The sequence below is a fragment of the Narcine bancroftii genome, chromosome 3 (assembly GCF_036971445.1).
Source record: "Narcine bancroftii isolate sNarBan1 chromosome 3, sNarBan1.hap1, whole genome shotgun sequence".
NCBI lineage: Eukaryota > Metazoa > Chordata > Chondrichthyes > Torpediniformes > Narcinidae > Narcine > Narcine bancroftii.
Genome location: NC_091471.1, coordinates 166,253,944 through 166,273,404, shown reverse-complemented (window position 1 = coordinate 166,273,404; position 19,461 = coordinate 166,253,944). Strand labels below are relative to the sequence as shown.

The 19,461-nt window shown below is 42.3% G+C and overlaps 1 protein-coding gene across 7 annotated transcripts in view; it reads right to left on the bottom strand.

Annotated features, from left to right (window-relative positions):
- fam13a (family with sequence similarity 13 member A) overlaps positions 1-19,461 on the bottom strand; it is a 249,002-nt gene that overhangs the window by 11,825 nt on the left and 217,716 nt on the right. For 3 of the 7 annotated variants that reach the window (XM_069925722.1, XM_069925723.1, XM_069925727.1), the window contains 4 exons: positions 14,602-14,697; positions 12,877-12,960; positions 4,866-5,062; positions 1,016-1,117 (listed from right to left, as the gene is read on the bottom strand). In XM_069925722.1, the coding sequence (XP_069781823.1) occupies positions 1,016-1,117; positions 4,866-5,062; positions 12,877-12,960; positions 14,602-14,697 (479 nt within the window). Of the gene's footprint in view, positions 1-1,015; positions 1,118-4,865; positions 5,063-10,730; positions 12,632-12,876; positions 12,961-14,601; positions 14,698-18,832; positions 18,912-19,461 lie in introns of those variants that run through there. The other 4 variants (XM_069925724.1, XM_069925725.1, XR_011353902.1 and 1 more) reach the window with 4 other exon arrangements.

The following is a 19,461-nucleotide window of genomic DNA, read 5'->3' as shown; positions in this document are numbered from 1 at the left end:
AGATTACCGTAGATTAAAAAGTGATTTAGGAAGGCTGGAGGGGTCCAATTTTATCCCTCACTAATCTGTCAGTCCAGGTCTGAGAAATGGCTGATGGAATTTAATACAGATAAATGTGAGGTGCTACATTTTGGAAAGGCAAATTTAAATAGGCATATACATTGAATGGTAGACAATTGAGGAGTGCAGAGCAACAAAGGGATTTAGGAGTTATGGTAAATAGTACCCTCAAGGCTGATACTCAGGTAGATGGTGTGGTGAAGAAGGCATTTGGAATGTTGGCCTTCATAAATCGGAGTATTGAATTCAAGAGTAGGGAGGTTATGATGAAATTGTACAAGGCATTGGTGAGGCCAAATTTGGAGTAAAATAGAGAGAGTGCAGAGAAGGTTCATGAGAATGTTGACAGGATTTCAGGGTCTGAGTTACAGGGAAAGGTTGTGCAGACTGGGGCTTTTTTCTCTGGAGCGTAGAAGATTGAGAGGGGACTTGATAGAGGTGTTTAAGATTTTAAAAGGGACAGACAGAGTAAATGTGGATAGGCTTTTTCAATTAAGAAAGGGGGAGATTCAAACTAGAGGACATGGTTTAAGATTGAAGGGGGAAAATTATAAGGGGAACATAAGGGGAAATTTCTTTACGCAGAGGGTGGTGGGGATATGGAATGAGCTTCCGGCAGACGTGTTCGAGGCGGGATCATTGGTTACATTTAAGGAAAGACTGGATCGTTACATGGATAGGAGGGGACTAGAGGGGTATGGACCGGGTGCTGGTCAGTGGGACTAGGAGGGTGGGGATTTGCTACAGCATAGACTAGTAGGGCCGAACTGGCCTGTTCTGTAAGTGGTTATATTGTTATATGGATCCCTTGGCTGATCCAAAATTTGAATTGTCATTCTCAATTTGTTGCTCTGTGATCCAAGAAAGAGGAATACAAGTATTCTAACTTGTTTTACATTCAACTGTCAGCTGGTAAATATCAACTACATCAAGTTCAAATAAGTAATCAACCAACCTTCCATTTTCCTGAAAAAAAGTGTCTTCAAAGTCTCTCAGGGTTTTGCGAAGTCGCTTTTTGTCAGCTCTTGCTTCTTGCAACTGCTCGAGGAGTTCAGGCCTGGGAACAGTAGGTTGAAATGTCAATCCGAAAACATTAAAATATTTTTTTAAAAGTTTCTCAAATCTCTGGAGGATGTTCTGATTTTGGGTAAACAACATGAAGAGAGTTCGAAAGAACAGCTGTAGAATCTTGGGTCTGTTGTTCAATTCAGGATGTGGCAAAGCTTTGTTTAGGTTCCCTCTGAGCTTGGAATAAGACTTGATTTGACAAGAATTGGCAACTGGAATGTATAAAGAGCCCAAAGATCAAGAATCCATTGATTTTTTTTTACTGAATGGTGTTCAGTTTGTGATCATTCAGCTAAGTTTTAAAAATCTTTCAGAAAGCATTACCAATGGAAGTGATCCAAATCTCCTCTTTCTTACTTAATAATTGGGAAGTTCCTCTGTCATAACTCCTTACAATGTGCCATACAAGCATGCTGTCTTGCTTGAGGGCAAGATTTGTATGACAGTCATTCTTTATTTCATCCATCTTAAGAGATCGCAGCTTTTCACAGAATATTTAAAAAAAAGAATTCAGAGAAAAAAGTCTTTGTCCCTTATGAGAATAAGGAAAAGCATGTATGGGAACAAGTACAGCAGGATGGGCATACAAATGGAGGGTGTTTCAAAGTCTTACAAACTTTATTTCAAAAATATCAATTGGGTCTAACTGGTCTTCACACAAGGCGGCATAATTAGTGTAGTGGTTAACACAAGGCTATTACAGTGCCAGTGATCTGGGTTCAAATATGATGCTGTCTAATAAGTTTGTACATTCACTCCATGTCTGCATGGGTTTCCTCTGAGTGAACCGGTTTCCCCCACATTCCAAGGAGTTTAGTAGGTTAATTGGTCACATAGGTATTTTTCGGTGGTGCGGGCTTGTGGACCAAAAGATCCTGTTACTGTACTGTATAACAAAAAAATAAGTTGGATGCAATGAGTTTACCTTCTTTTTATTTTCCCCTTTAAATTTATGTAATTGCTTTCATGCAACTCTCAAGTTCCAGATACTAATACATCTATATGTAACGATGTTTCTGCTGAATTCCTTATTGTGTCCAATATCTGCATTAAATATGCTATTTACGAGCATAAATGGAACACAACTTCAGTTTTCATAATCTCCTCAAGCGATAACACCTTTCAAGCTAGTTCCTAATTTTGACAACTGTTATTGGGTGAACATTCAGACCTCTAACCAGAGCTTCTTCCTTCTCAGCCATTCCCTCAGATGCAATAGAACATTACAGTGCAGGGCCTTTGGCCCGTGAGGTTGAGCCAACCTATACTCCTAACAAAAAAAATTAAACCCTCCCTACCTCATAACTGTCAATTTTTCTTTCATCCATCTGCCTCCCTAGCCATTTCTTAAATGCCCCAAATGTTCCAGGCACCCACCACTCTCTGTTTTAAAAACAAACTTACCCCTGATGCCAGCCCTAAACTTTCCTCCCTTCACTTTATACTGATATCCTCTGGTGTTTGCCAACAACACCCTGGGAAAAAGGAACTGGCTGTCTACCTTGTATATGCCTCCCAGAATCTTGTAGACCTCTAAGTCACCTCTCCAGAGAGAAAAGCCCTACCTCTGATAACCTTGCCTCATAAGACACATTTTCCAACCAGGCAACATCCTGGTAAATCTCCTCTGCACACTCACCACAGTTTCCATATCCTTCCTATCGAAAGGTGACCAGAACTGAACACAATATTCAATTATGGCTGATCCTGCCTCATCCACTTTCATTCCTAATTCCCATGGTATCCACCAGAACCTTGAATATTTTCAAAGATTGAGCAATGCAGCTCTCGGAGATAGACCATCTACTACATCAATGATACCTAAATAAATGATCCCTCATCGTGAATCTGAGCCCTAAAATTCTGATTCTTCATTGAGAAGTATTCAACATCAATTCGGCCAAGTTTACGTTTAAGACCATAAGACATAGGAGCACAATTAGGTCATTCGACCTATCAGGTCACCTCTGTCATTCAAATCATGGTTTAAATGTAACTTTTTTTTACGGGGGGGGGGGTCCATATCTGGAACAAGCTGCCATGGGTAGATATAGAAGATGGCACAATTATAATGTTCAATAGGTATTTGGACAGTCACATGAATAGGAAGGGTTTAGAAGGATATGGGCCAATGGCAGCAAATGAAACTGGCCCAGAATACCAAATTGGCCATCATAGACATGTTGGGTTGAAGGGCCTGTTCCATATTATATCACTCTTCAACTTCCTAACTTTCAATCCTCTTGCAATAATTGGCCACATACCATTTACCGTGCTGTACTTGTATATGTACTGTCTGCATCTCACTGAGATCCATCCCTATGCACAAATATTTACTGGTTTATGCAAACTATGTGGGGTAGATCATTCAGTCTAATCTATTATTGACTGTTCTCTGACATACTCAATACAACTTGTAGAGCGTGTCAAAAGAACCAAACACTTGTTGATCCAAACCAAGGCTTTTATTAACTAAAAGACTGGAGCATATCACATGTAGGTCGACTAGTCCAGAATGACCCAGTCTGGCTAGGAGCAATCCTTTAAGACCTGCCAGTGGGTGTGGCTACGCTCTCAGCCAATCACAGTCATCCTACACTACCATATGTACATGTACACATTGGTGATAGAATCTGTACTATCACACTCCATTGTCCTACTCGCCTTTCAATATTTCTCTTTCAAAAACCCATCAATATCACTATACAATGGACCCAGCATCAATTTCCACTTTAAGGAGAGATTTCAAAATTCCTCCTCCCTCTAGGTGTTGAAATGACTCCAAACTCCTTTCCTAGGTGGCCTGCATCCAATTTTTAGACTCTGCTTTCTGATCCTAGATAACTCTTCACACTGACACAAATAGTTTTCCTGTTTGTATGTTACATCTCATTAATCCTTTGAAATTTTCAGCTAATCCCCTCTTTATATGATGAATTTCTCTGAAAGAAAGTGTTTCCCATAGCAGAGGTGGAAGAAGAGATGGAACAATGAAAATATATCAGTGAAACCAATTGGAGAAGATACAGAGTAGATTCATCAGGATGTTGCTTAGATTGGAGGATTTTGATTGGGCTTGGCTTGTCTTCCCTGGAATGAAGGAGGCTAAGGGGTGACCAGATGTAAGTATATAAAATTGAGTAGCATAGATGAGGAATATAGTCAGAAATTTCCCCGCCCCCCCTCCCCCCCCCCCACCACAATGGAAATGATGTCAAAAACAAGAGCACATAGGTTTAAGAAGTGAAAGAGAAATTAAAGGAGACCTGAGGAGATCTCTACCGCCCCCCCACCCCCGCACTCAGAGCATAGTTAATGGCTGGAATGTAGGGTCAGAAGGGGCAGTGGGTACTGATAGTACCACTATATTTAAGTGTCATTTGGAGAGGCACTATAGATTGGCCAGACAGAGTAGTATATGAACTAAATGTGGGAAAATAGATGTGCATATGAACAAAAAGGTCAGCATGGACTTGATGGGCTGAAAGGTCTGTTTCTGTGCTGTACAACTCCACGACTTATTTCAATAGTCATAAACAGATTGTGCTTCTATTTCTATGTAATTTGTTGCTGGAGTGAAGTTATAGGACGTGTTTAGCTGGCCAGAGTATATAAACAGACTTTGGGGGGGGGGGGGGGGGGGGGGGGGAAGAAAGAAAAGAGGACAAACAGCCAGCACAATAAACAAAGTCATGGACACTTCGAATCTCCACATCACACGCTATTGATCTACTCACATGGAGGCTGAGTGCAGGTTTGAGAGTCGCAGGTCGAGGCTGCATCGTGTTGGTGTCCTGTCTTCTGCTGGTGATGCAAACCCATCTGTGCTCTCATCCAGTTGGTCCAGGAAGCTGCGGATGGTGAAACCTGGCTTTGTTGTCACTGTGAAGTCAGCTTTGGGATTACCCTCCTCCTCGGTGCCATCTTCCTCTTCCTGGACAGCACAAGCACATTGCCAAGGTTAAGACAACAAAAACCTGTCCTGCGTGGCTCAGCAGGGCCTGGCAGCTAGTCACACCGCTGGCTTCTTCAACACGGCAGTGTGCTCCCTCGCAGTGCCTCACCCATTGGGTAGTGAGTGAAGGCTGGGAACAAGGGCCAAGACTGGGTCAAAGGGACCAGTCTTTGTAACCAGGAGAGTGACAGCTTTGAGGGGTGAAGGATAGTCTGAAAGAGAAAGACACGACAAAAATATATCCATACAACTCCCTTTTTAGGCCACAATGACACTCTTACCCAAAGCGATGATCAGAAAAAGAAGCAGTAGTAGGTTATTTGACCCCTCTGCCATTCAATATCATGGGTATTCTTGTTCTAATCTACTTTCCGACTGAATTCCCATATTCCTTCAATCTACCAAACATCCACCATTCTTGGATCAGAGAATTCCAAAGGCTCACAATATTCTGGAGTAAAGAAATTTCTTTTGATCTTGGCTCCAACAAAGACACCACAATACATAGCCGCAATCTAACCATGGGATGCCATACAAGTTTCAGCATCCAATGCACTTAAATTTGGTTGTGCTTGGATCTGCTGCGGCTTGCTCATCTCCCAAAGTATGGTACTCAAGAGCTGAGCACAACAGCAAACAAATGAGTGCAGAATACAATCTGCTGAAGGAACTTGGGTGAAAAGGAATGGTCAACATTTCACCAACTATGAAGAGTTATGACCTAACACATCGACCATTCTCTTTCCCCCTCAGATGCTGCTCAACCCACTGAGTTCCTTCAGCAAACGGTTTTATTTTTTGCTACAGACTCTAGCATCGACAGTCTTGCGTGCATCCCAGAAAACAACTAGAGGTGCCCGGCAGAGTTCAGTCTCTGTCAAGGATCCTATTCTGAAGTGTTGATTGACCATTTCTCTCCATGGATGCTGCTTGACCCGCTGAGTTTTTCCAGCCTCTCATAGCTTGCTCAAGGTTCCAGCATCTGCCTTTCTTGTTTTTCGAGTTTAAATGAGCACAACATTCTGGCTTGGGTCCAAACAGTGTTCAAAATAATTTTATATGTTACATGACACAAACTGCCAAACAAGCATGCACTCTAAAACTCAAAGTTCAATTTGCAACCTTGGATACCTTTCCACCAAAACTTCCTTGGGAAATCAAGAGGTGCAGCCTATACACCTACTTTACAGCAGTTCTGACTCTGAATACTGATGATAACTGGAAAATGGTCCCATAATGATAGCAATCCATAAACCTGGACTAATGGCCTCAGCATGGGAAATTAAGGTACATCCAGAATAAGAAGCTGAAATTGATCACAGAGCTATGGGACGGACTGTTATTGAACAATTGTTATTGAACAAACCATCCCCTTAACAAAGGAAGTCTGCATTCCTTATAGGGTCTGAGCTGTATGTGGCCATTTCCTCTCAATGGATGAGAAAGGCTTTTTAATTACAGAGTAATTTTGAATGGAGAACAATGCTAATCTTGCCAGTGATAATGACACCTAGAATAATCAAGCATTCCTGGCAACCAAATAACCTAGCATAGAATGCATCATAAAGGACAAGGGCATTTCCCAGGCTGATAGGACTAGTTTTCTCTGATTAATCAGAAAAAAAAACATTTATTTTTAAGGTACATGCATGATACATCATGTGACCAGTGTGAGTTTTAAATTCCACCAAGAGTCCTGCAAGACTGGTGAACATCCATGTTGCAGTCATAACCGCCAAACCAAAGGTGTCAATGACCAACGTGCAGCTGGAATGTCACTCTCCATCCATTTGTTGCCTCAAGGGTAGTAGCTCCTATCCCAACTGCTCAACACTGAGTCTCTCTGCACCCCTGCCAAACTCTCACTGGCCCATTTCACACTGGCCCATATAGGTTTCAGCACTCCACGAGTCTGGGAGGACCATCTCCAGGCCTTGGAACCTATTAGAACAATCCATCACCATGCAAAGCTTGAGATCTAAATCATCTTCCTCTTTTCCCCCACAGTGACTTGAATCCTTGCCTCTACCCTGCCTGATCAGAGCTCACAGCTTTACTGACACCAACTTTAAAGTCATTCTGCCCCACATTATCAATTTGTTTGATGTCTTGGAATCTAGGCATTCTTCCACAAAAGGGAAGGAACAAAACAAAAAAAATAAATGAACCATATTTATAATTCTTATAAAGTGACAAAATTTGCAGAAGAAAACCTGGCCACTTTTTGTGAAACTCTGTGTACATTGATTGGATTGTCAGAAGCTGCAAACTTTTTCCAAAGAACACTGCAGTTGGTTTACAAATTCTATAGTCTGGGCAAATCAACCAGAACTCAGCGACTACCCACGCTTCTCCAAGTTTCCACTAAACAAATAAGGTTCAGATTCCCAAGACAAGGAGGCTCAATGTGAGAGAGTAGGTTGTGGACAGTGGCAAGATTGAGTAATTGGAAACCCTTACTGAAATGAAGGGTTTTCTGCCTCACCCAGAAGAAACATTCGGGGTCGTGAGCCTGCTTGGTACCTCCGCTCCATGAAATGTCTCAGACCTGATTACCTTCCTCCTTCACTTCATTATCATTTGGTATCTCTAGCTCCCTGCTCAGTTGCATGGAGCTCAAAGTTCTGCATTGATTTCCTATAAATGTTCCTTGTCCTTAGATACAAGTACTGTTAGATGCCTCCCCCATCCGGAAGTTCGGATGCACCTAAAAATCTGGCACAACCTGGATAACACTAGGTGTAAGAACCTTTTGACTGGGATTAGGATAAATACTAGCATCTCCAATGTTCATTTGACAGTCATATAGTTGACCAGTGTTGGTAACAGAGTTTAAGAGAATGAATCCCCTCCCCTCTTTTTCTCCAACAGGACTGAGGAATTTTTTCCATCAAGACTTTAGGCCAACACTTCATCAGATGGTGGGCATACCAGGCTCCAAAGCTGGTTGGCAATGTCAATGTGGGTTTTGTGCGAAAGGCAAGGCTCAATATCTGCTGCCACCTGAAAGGCAAACCGAATGACAGTTGTTGCTTTGGAGTTTGAGGGCGAGCAGTGCCAACTTCGACCTTCTGCTACAGACATTACTCATGCTGTTTAAAAAGAATTTTTTAAAAAATGCCCAGAGCATCATCTTAAAAGCTTGATGATTCACTTTCCCCTGCGCTGTTCACATAATGGAATAATTTTCATGAGTGGGACACTATGGCTTTGTCTTTCTCACTGATACCAACATTTAGCATTGAAAAAGAAGCATTGAAAGTTCACCCTCTTGATATCATTATCACAGAACGTGCGCTGGGTGACCCTTAGACTGGTTAATAGCTTCAATAATGCAGGAAATGAAATTAAATTCAAAACAAGAAGTCTGCAGCTAATGAAAACCTGAAATAAAAATAGCAAGTGTTAGAAACGCTCAACAGGTCAGGCAGCATCTGTGAAAAGAGAAGTAGAGTTAATGTTTCCAGTCCAGGACCCTTCAGATCTGCTGAGGATTCTGCTTTTAGATTCTGCTGCGGATTTCATTCTTATTTCAGATTTTCAACATCTCCAAGTACAGAACATTTCCAATTATCCAAAAACCATCGCAAAATTTTCAGTTATCTGAAATGTTGAAAGTTGAAAAAAAATTTTTTTCTTAAATTTATGCATTTATCTTATTTTATAAGCAGAGATCATGTTTATTTTGGTAAGAATCAAACTTTATTTCAGGCTTGAAAAATCTTTTGGTTTTTTCCCCTTATTGTTTAACCACTGATACAAGTATTCTACTGATGCTACTGGCCTGCTTACAGCAATTTCTCAGTTATCCTAAAAGTCCAGTTAACTGAAAACATCTGGTCGGATAATTGGGAAAAGCCTTGTGCTTTTGGTCACATTACAGAACAAAAATCAAACAATGCAGATGCTGGAAGCCTAAAATAAGACAGAAAATGCTGGAAGGACTCGACAAATCAGGCAGCTTCGATGGAGAGAGAGAAACAAAATTCACACGCTGTAACTCAGCTGAAACAACTCTGCTTCACTTTCCACAGATGTTGACAGCCCCCCGAGGGTTTCCAGGATTTTCTGCTGCTGAATTCAGTTGATTAATGTCAGTGTTCGGATCACCACTTTTACCTCCCACTCAGTAGCTGATTGGGGGTTATCTGGTTTTTGAGGTGATCATAAGAACATTAGGAGTGGGAGTAGACCATCTGGTCCATCGAGCCTGCTCTGCCATTCATTGAGATCATGGCTAATCATCTCTATCTACCTGCCTTTTTCCCCATATCCCTTAATTCCGTACTATGTAAAAATCTATCAACCTTGTCTTAAATATATTTACTGAGATACCCTCCAGTGCTTCAATGGGGCAGATTCACTACCTTCTGGAAAAGCATTTCCTCCTCATTTCTGTCCCAATATCTACTACCCTCACTCCTGAGGCTATGTCCCCCTAGTTATAATCTCCCCACCAATGAAAACAACTTACCTACCTCTATCTTTTCTGTGCCTTTCAGAATTTTGTACGTTTCTATAAGATCCCATCTCATTCTTCTAATTCCAGCAAGTAGAGTCGCAGATTACTCAATTTCTCCTCATAAGTTAACCCCTTCACCTCTGGAATCAACATGATGAATGTCCTCTGCACCGCCTCCAAAGCCAGTACATCTTCAAGTAAGGAATCCAGAACTGCATGAAGTACTCCAGATATGGCCTCACCAGAACCTTTTATCATTGCAGCATAACCTCACTGCTCTTAATTCAGTCCCTACTTAGCAATGAAGGCCAACATTCCATTTGCCTTCTTGATAGCTGCTGTACCTGCAAACCAACCTATTGCAATTCATGCACAAGCATTCTCAAATCTTTCTGCATGACAACATGTTGCCATTTCCTTCCAAAGTGGATAACCACTGCCAGACTGGCTGTAACCATTAAAACTCTCATGTACAGGAATGCTTTAAATTCACAGACAAAGCTTTCAGTGAGTTGCTCTGTCAAGAACACTGCCCAATAGCGGTATGTACCAGAGTACATGCATAATTTTGCACATAATTACAACATGCAAATGAAAGGTTGGAGAATTTTGGATTTGACAGATGTGTTTGGCTGGGTGAAGTAGTAAGTTAAACAAGTTGAAGTAGGATGCAAAGGAGAAAGTGATTTTGTTTTCTTGCTTGTGTTGCACTGAAGTGCACTGTCTGAGAAGAAGTGGAGGGAGGTACATCACTGCATTAATAGTGCATGAACACTTGAATTGACCACAAGACTTTTTGTTCAGAATTAGGCCTTTCAGCCCATTGAGTCTACTCTGCTACTCAAATCATAGCTGGTATTTTTTTTCAACCCCATCTCATGCTTTCTTCCCATAACCTTTGACCACCCTTACTAATCAAGAACCTTTCAACCTCTGCTTTAAACACACCCAATGACTTGGCAACAAATTCCAGATTCACAAAACCCTGGCTGAAGAAATTCTCATAGTCTCTGCTCTACAGGGATGCCTTGTATTCTGAGGCTATAACCCTCTGTCCCAGACTGTCTCACTATTGGATACATCTTCTCCAAATCACTCTTATCAGCCCTTTCAATATTTGATCTCCCCCCGCCACCCCCCTCCCCCCCCCCCCCCCCCCCCCCCCCCCCCCCCCCCATCCTTCAGAATGTCAACGATTAAAGGCCCGGAACCATCAAATTCTCCTTGTGCATTTATCCTCTCATCCCTGGGATCATTCTTGTATTGCCAAAGCATATGGCAAGGCAACAGAACAAGTGCATGTTAATGGAATTAGTATAGGTGTACACTTGTTGGCCAGGATGGGCTGAAGAGTCTGTTTTGGTGCAGTTAGATTTTATGATTAAAGTTCACAATGGAACATCCCTTGATTACGAAATAGGGGTGATAGTTATTCGTCTAAACATTCTATTTGGAGTTGTCACTGAGCTCTGCTTCCAGAATTGGTTCCCATCAAGTGAATGACACTGAATCATGGAAACATCTGCACTGAGCAGAGCTACTGCACTTGGGTGTAAAATAGGACCAGCTCAGATTGACAACTTAGTCAGTATGGAGGAGTTGGGCTGAAGGGCCTGTTTCCTTGCTGCATAATTCTAAGATGTGATGAGGATGAATTAGGGAAATCTACACTCTGCAAGTAAACAAAGGATAGAGTGTGAGTTGATGTGTGCTTGGCATCCCTGTAACTCTATTATCTCAGTTGATATCAATGTTTTTTTTTTAACCACATGAAGTAACATCTATAACAAACCCATGGACCACTTATGAGGGCAAAGGATGATGAGCTTGAGCTCTTTTCAGACTACCATCATTTTGTTTGGGTAGGAATAAGGGTTTGGTTGCCTGTTACTAGTGATGTTTGGCAAGGGACAGTGTTGGGGTTGCTTCTTTTTATATTACATTTTTATAAATTTAAACATACAGAACATTAACTGGCCATTTTGGCCCACTAGCCCGTGCCTTCCAACTTACACCCAATTAACCAACAACCCCTGGTATGTTTTGAACAGTGGGAGGAAACCAAAGTCCCCAGGGAATGTAAAGGTGTTGCACTAACTGCTATGCCAACTGTGCTGCCCTGGCTATATATAAATGATTTGGATAATGGAATAGTTTTTAGGCTAAATTTGCAGATGACACCAAGATAGGTGGTAGAGCTGGTGTGCTGAGGACACGGAAAGGCAGCAGAGAGACCTGGAAAGATTATGAGAATGACAAACAGATAGCAGATGAAATACAATGTTGGGAAGTGTACAGTCATACACTTTGGTACAAGAAATAGGTGGGGAGAAAATTCAAAATTCGGAGGTGCAAAGGGATTTGGATACTCTACAGGTTAATCTCCAGGTTGAGTCAACAGTGAAGAAAGCGAATGCAACGTTGGCTTTTACTTCGAGGAATAGCACACAGGAGCAGCGATGTAATGAGACATTAGTACTATGTTCAGGTTTGGGGGCCTTATTTAAGAAAGGATGTGCTAACAATGGAGAGGGTTCAGAGATTTACACCATTTGTTATTTTCAATTGTCACATTTACAACCTCATTTTACAAGCTACTTGTTCAGTATATCAGTAACATTCATTTGGGGCACCATTCTGGACCACCTACAACAAACCCACAGACTACCAGTGGCCTGCAGGTGGAGAAAAACTGGCCAAGGTCATCTCACTGATCTCCTCAGGTCATGTTAGGTTCTCTTGTGGCACAATCTCTACCCTTAAGCAAGCATTGACATCAAGTGAAAAGTTTATGCATATTCCAGCAATAATAACTTTATATTTATGACATATAGGGTGCTTCACCAGCCAGGACATTGAATTGTGCCAATTAGTCTGAAAACTTAAATGCCTAGAAATCTATTGACAGACATTCAAGATAAATATGCGTCAATGAAATCAAATTTCTCTAGCAGAATATACTGCTGCTATAAAGTATGTTTCACATGAGAACCAGAGATAAATTTCTAGGCATCAGGATGGTGAGAGAGAGGATCTCTTGATGGCGGTATCAACCTCTTTCCTTCTAGTTTAAGTCCAAATCCATCCTGTCAAGAGAACCGAATCAGCATCAATTCATGCGTGTGTGTTGATTAAGGTGTCATTCAGAAGCCATTACAAAATCAGATCAGGTTAGAGCCTGCTTGTTGCCCATTAATGATTCTTGGTATCTACTGGCAGCAGAACACGCAAATCATTCAAAATGGTAACAATCAAGAAAACCAACAGGATTGCAACTGCAGAAATCAGTGATTAGTTAGCAATCAGGATGGGTTCGGAGGAAGGATTTCACCTTTAAGTCGTCGAAGAAGGAAGCTGTTTCGCCCTCGATTATTGGCTGCAGCAAAGGGCTTCGCCGCTTGCTCGAAGGGGAACCCTGTGGTGGGTGTTAACAGGTAAGTTATATCTGATCAGGCCAACAACAGACCCAAGCTCCCGGTCCAAGTGCTGCTTATTCATCACAGCACATCCAGCTGAATGCAGAAGGTGCAGGTGGGGGCCACCTCAGCAGAGAGAGGAAGAACCAATGTTTGTGCTCTGTTAGCCCTCACCAGGACTGCCTTGTATTAGTTACAGAGCAGACAGGTAGAGATAAACAAAAAACAGGGAAAGTGATGAAAGAGGAAACAGTAGGAGTGAGTAGATCTACTGTCTCACAGCTCCAATGGCATGGGTTCCAACGGGCTCGTGCGGAGTTTGCATGTTCTCCAGTTCTGGACAGTATCCCACAGCTGAGTAGTTAATTGGCCAAGTAATTTTCCTAGGATGTGGAGCTGCATGGTAAAATATAGGAGTACTTGGTGAGATTGTGGGGAGAATAGATCGTAGCAAAAAATGAGTGGGTGTATCCAAGTGAATAAAAGAATAGGCTTAATGGTCACCTCATGTCACCAGTACACAGGGAATAGAACATCAGGAACTAGACAGCATCACCAAAATACAAACACGAGGCAACAACAAATAAAAGGCACAAAAGGTTCTGTGTTGACTGAGTTGGGCAAAAGGGCTGAGGATTGGTGGGGGTCAGTTTTAATCTCAGTTGCTTGCTCCACATGTTAAGATTACTTAAGCACTCAAAATCTTTCTGGAGGTGGGACTCTGGCCACAACCTCCAAGCATCAACTGAAGGAGTCAAGGTGATCTGTTTTGGGAATCTGGTGGCTGAAACTGAAGAGCATTCTGGGAACCATGGGAAGACCTCTGCCTTGAGTTTTCTGCTTTTTAAAATTATCAGGGCACAGTCCTAATCCTTTTCCCAGGGTGGGGGAACTTAAAAGGGGGCGCAGATTAAATGTGAGAGAGTAAAGATTTAATTGGGTCACCAGGGGCACCTTCTTTGCACAGAAGGCAGTGGGAGTATGAAACAAGCTACCAAAAGAAGTGGTGGGGGTGGGGAATGTTGTAAAAGAAAGTCACCTTTCTTGGATAGGAAGAGTTCAGAGGAAATGGACCAAACACAGGCAAAGGGGAAGAATATGTTGAGCTGTTCCCATACTGTATGACTATAACACTAACTGCAAAGGGAAAACCACAGGTTGAGTAGTTCTTGGGGTTCCTGATATGATTTTCCAAGTTTTGTCCTTAGAAGAAGCAACGGGGCAGACAGAGGAATCCCTGGGAGCAGATGTGTAAAGGAGCAAGGTCACACCAGGAGCTCGCATAACAAGACAGAATCCAAAGCGATCTGTATTGCATTACAGCCAAAACAAAATGACACCATAAAAACAAGTTCTTCCTGATGAAATTATAAAATTCATTGTCAGAGATCAAAGGTTGAAATTTCAATAAAGAACACACACTGGCTCCTGAATCCATTCACCCCAGGACTCCATAGCAGTCAACCTCTGAGGGAAGACAACACATCTGTCACCCTGCACACCCCAAACCCTCCCTCTATTCTTGCAGCTGGATGCCTTGGCCGTCAGAATCTGCGCCAGCCCTACATTGTTTGGTCCAGGGCTAGTCTCCATGCCCATAACCCATGCCAACCTCTTTTACATTCATGTTCTATACTTACAATGACAGGGATGATGTTTGCCCGGGACAGAATCTGCTTCACCAGACGGTATCGATCGTAAAGTGGCATCATTATCTGTCTCTCCGCCTTCGTGACCTGTAAATAAGTAGAGGTATTAGGTTTCTCGTCTGGACAACATTGTTCCTCAGAGACTATACCTTAAGCCAGGTCTTGATGTGTAAAACACCAATCTCATCACCTGGTTAAAGGATACCAGAACAAAAACAAAAGATGGAAATTTCCTGCTACAGAGAACTTCAACTTCCAGAATTTAAAGAAAGGAGGGAAAACTTTGGGGAATTAACTGATTAACGTTGATGAAAAATAGTGCCTATGTTCAATTCCCCGGCACTTCAGAAAAAGGATGTATCCCACCTTGGTCATACTCTCTTCTCACCTCCCTCCCATAGGTAGAAATTACTCATCACCAGATTCAAAGACAGTTTATTTCTTGCTGTCATCAGACTCTTGAACAAACCCCATTAGGAAAGATGTTGCCTTGTACTTTCAAACTTTCAACATTGCACCCTGCACTTCTGTTTTGAAATCACTACCCCTTGTACATTTGCTTTTACTTTTGCACTGCCTGTTGTATTATGTATTGATTAACTTGTCTGGATAGCAAGCAAAATTTTTTTCATTCTCAAACATAGAACATTACAGCACAGTACAGGTCCTTCAGCCCACGATGTTGTGCCGACTTTTGTAAACCTGCTCCACAGCAATCTAATTTTTCCCCATCTCATACCCATAACCCTCTATTTATCTTACATCCAAGTATCTTTTAAATGTCTCTCTTGATCCAGCCTCCACCAACACCCCCAGCAATGCATTCTAGACATTACCACTTTTCGAGTAAAAAAAAAACCAACTCTTCTCTGATTTCTCCTGAAACTTTCCTCCACTTACCTTAAACAGATGTCCTCTGGTATTTGCTGTTGTTACCCTGGGAAAAGGTGCTGGCTGTCCACCCTATCTTAACCCCTCATAATCTTATACCATATATAGTACAATCTCCATTATCTGGAACCTACATGGATTGCAGATGTTGGATATGCAAATTTTCTGGTTGACTGAGACTCATCTTCCAGTGCCTAATTAATACACCTGCATTAAGAATATGCCGTTTAAAAGAGAGTGCAAAATGTAATTCAAAAAAAAAAATCTGTGTCAAGTTCACTTTCATCAGGTTAATCCCGTAACATACAAAATTTAAATTGGAACCCCAGTCACCATCAAAATTCATCCCCTCCGATTTTAAATTTTGCGTATTTTTTTTAACCTACCATATATGCTGGGATATAGGACGATCCAAACTTAAAAATGTCGCCTCAAAATCAGGATCATCTTGTATGCGGAGAGTAAAATCAAAACCTCAATACTGCTGCCATCTTCCCCTTCCCCCTCCATATCCTATCTCCATCATGTTGGCTCCGATGCAGGTGTCCCGGTCAGGCCCTAGTGCTGGCAGCTTGGTTCACCTTCACAAAGTGGTGATAGCAATAAGAATGTATGCACATTGAAGAGCATTGTTAGTTCACAGGGGCAAGCCTGCACATGTCCAACAAAGTCTCAGCGCTCCTATGCAGGGTCCATCCACCCAGTCTTATTTATTTGAAATTTATTTTTTATTATTATTTATGTATTTCCTCTATATATTTTTTGTCAGTTTTTTGAGTTTCTGTTTTTTTAAATATTTTATTTATAGATGCCATACAATCAATTACATTACATATATTTCATTCACAATTAATCTTACTTGCTTTTACAAATTTGAGTTTCTGGTTGATTGAATTTGGACAATGGGGATTCTACTAAAACTATCACTCCAAAGAGAAAAACATTCAACCTTGCTTCATCAGACATGTTCTCCAAGTAGCATCTTGGAGAATTTCAACATTCTTCCTGTAATAAGGCAACCAGAACTGAACGCAACGCTTTGTATGGTCTAGCCAGTGTTTTACAGAGCTGCAATTTTACCTCAAGGCTCTTAAACTCAATCTCCTGACTAATGAAGCTAAACACACCACACACCTTCTTAACCATCCTATCAACTTGCATGGCAACCTTGAGGGATCTGTGGACCTAGATCCCAAGGACTGTCTGTTCTTCCACACTGTTAATAATCCTGCTACTAACATGGTACTCAGCCTTCAAGTTTGAATCTTATATCTCAATACACATAGCAATAAACAGTTCAATGCAACTGGGCCATTTGGAAAACTGTTAGTCTGCAATGCCATAAGTTACGTGATCAATGACAGCACCTGCACCCTCAACAGGATCCAATTCCAAGCTAGGCTGAGAACATATGCTATTGGGGCAAGAGGAGAGCATTGGGTCCTACTCACTGCCACTTTCCAGCACTTTCCTTAGTTCCCTGAATTTAAATTTAGACATACAGCAGGGTAACAGGCCCTTTTGGTGCATGAGCCCATGCCGGCCAATTACATCCACACCGGAACACTCAAAAAAACCCTACAGATATGAGGATAACGTACAAACTCCTTACAGTCAGCGCAGGATTTGATCCCCAGTCCCGATCTCCAGTGCTATAACAGTGTAGCGCAAACCACTACGCTGACTTTAATGTGCAGAAATCTGTCCGTCTATTTCTGATTAACTCATTGAATCCAGAGTGGATCATTTATAGATCCACTACCTCTGAGGAAAGAAATTTCTCTTTACCTCAGTCCTTAAAGAACCAAATGGCGGAACAGTTAGCATTGCAGTTAGGGCAACGCTATTTCTGAGGCGCCTGCAAGCTCACACCAAGACACAAGAGAAACTTGTCCGTGAACTACTCTTTGCAGACGATGCCGCTTTAGTTGCCAATTCAGAGCCAGCTCTTCAGCGCTTGACGTCCTGCTTTGCGGAAACTGCCAAAGTGTTTGGCCTGGAAGTCAGCCTGAAGAAAACTGAGGTCCTCCATCAGCCAGCTCCCCACCATGACTACCAGCCCCCCCACATCTCCATCGGGCACACAAAACTCAAAACGGTCAACCAGTTTACCTATCTCGGCTGCACCATATCATCAGATGCAAGGATCGACAATGAGATAGACAACAGACTCGCCAAGGCAAATAGCGCCTTTGGAAGACTACACAAAAGAGTCTGGAAAAACAACCAACTGAAAAACCTCACAAAGATAAGCGTATACAGAGCCGTTGTCATACCCACACTCCTGTTCGGCTCCGAATCATGGGTCCTCTACCGGCATCACCTACGGCTCCTAGAACACTTCCACCAGCGTTGTCTCCGCTCTATCCTCAACATCCATTGGAGCGCTTTCATCCCTAACGTCGAAGTACTCGAGATGGCAGAGGTCGACAGCATCGAGTCCACGCTGCTGAAGATCCAGCTGCGCTGGGTGGGTTACGTCTCCAGAATGGAGGACCATCGCCTTCCCAAGATCGTGTTATATGGCGAGCTCTCCACTGGCCACCGTGACAGAGGTGCACCAAAGAAAAGGTACAAGGACTGCCTAAAGAAATCTCTTGGTGCCTGCCACATTGACCACCGCCAGTGGGCTGATATCGCCTCAAACCGTGCATCTTGGCGCCTCACAGTTTGGCGGGCAGCAACCTCCTTTGAAGAAGACCGCAGAGCCCACCTCACTGACAAAAGGCAAAGGAGGAAAAACCCAACACCCAACCCCAACCAACCATTTTTCCCCTGCAGCCGCTGCAACTGTGTCTGCCTGTCCCGCATCGGACTTGTCAGCCACAAACGAGCCTGCAGCTGACGTGGACTTTTACCCCCTCCATAAATCTTCGTCCGCGAAGCCAAGCCAAAGAAGAAGAAGAAGAAGAACCTGGGTTGAACCTTGTGCTGTCTGTAAGGAGTTTGTATGTTCTCATGGTGTCTGTGTGGGTTTCCCCACACCCTCCAAATGCATACGGGTTTATAGATTAATTGGTGCATTGGGTGGCACTTGCTTAGGGCTGGAAGGGCCCGTTACTGTGCTGTATTTCAAAATTTAAATTGAAATGCCTCTGATACATTGCTGCTTCCACACTCCTAAATTCAAGCTACAACATTCCTTTATTGTCATGTAATACCGTATATGCCATTGTGTAGGACGATTTGAAACCTTAAATGTTCACCTTAATAAAATCAGGAATCATCCTATACAACGAGTATAAAATTCTTAGCTTGATGATGCAGTCTCAACACCACCACCATCTTCTCGCCGACTCCGACATAATTTTGCGCGTGGCCTGTTAATTACCAGTGAAGTCTCAGCTCTCCTCTGTGGGGTCCATCCACCCGGTCCGACTGCTATCGGCTCTGTAGAGGCTTTAAACAGACTGTTACAGGGGGCAACAATGGTTTATTTTAAAATATCCAAATAAAATTTAAACCTTTAGATGATAATTTATTATTAAAATAATGTGATTTGCTGTTAACACCATCCACTGGTCAGCAGTAAGTGCTAGATTTGGGGGAATCATCTTATTCAATGGGTATTGCTCAGAACCAACAGTATAGGTGGAAATTCCAGGCCATCATATACACGAGTTGTCCTAAACAATGGCAAATACAGTAATACAAAAAAATTTAATATTGTACCTAATTTCCCTTTGCTTACCTAAAGAAAAAGAGTAGCCATTAGTGTTGCCTGGCATCAGTAAGACAGAAAGAGTAGCAAAAGACAGTGTTTGCAGGATTTAAATTAATAACACTGTCGGCTCCTCAAGCAGGCCATTTGAAGCCTATACAGACCTGTCAGCATTAGGATTGGATAGTCGAACCCTGCGGAGCAGCGCTGTTCTCCGCTCCCCATTCTTCTGGGTCCACACCAGCACCATTGCTGCTGTTGGAGCAGCTGTCTCCATTCAACATAACTGAGAGCTTCTG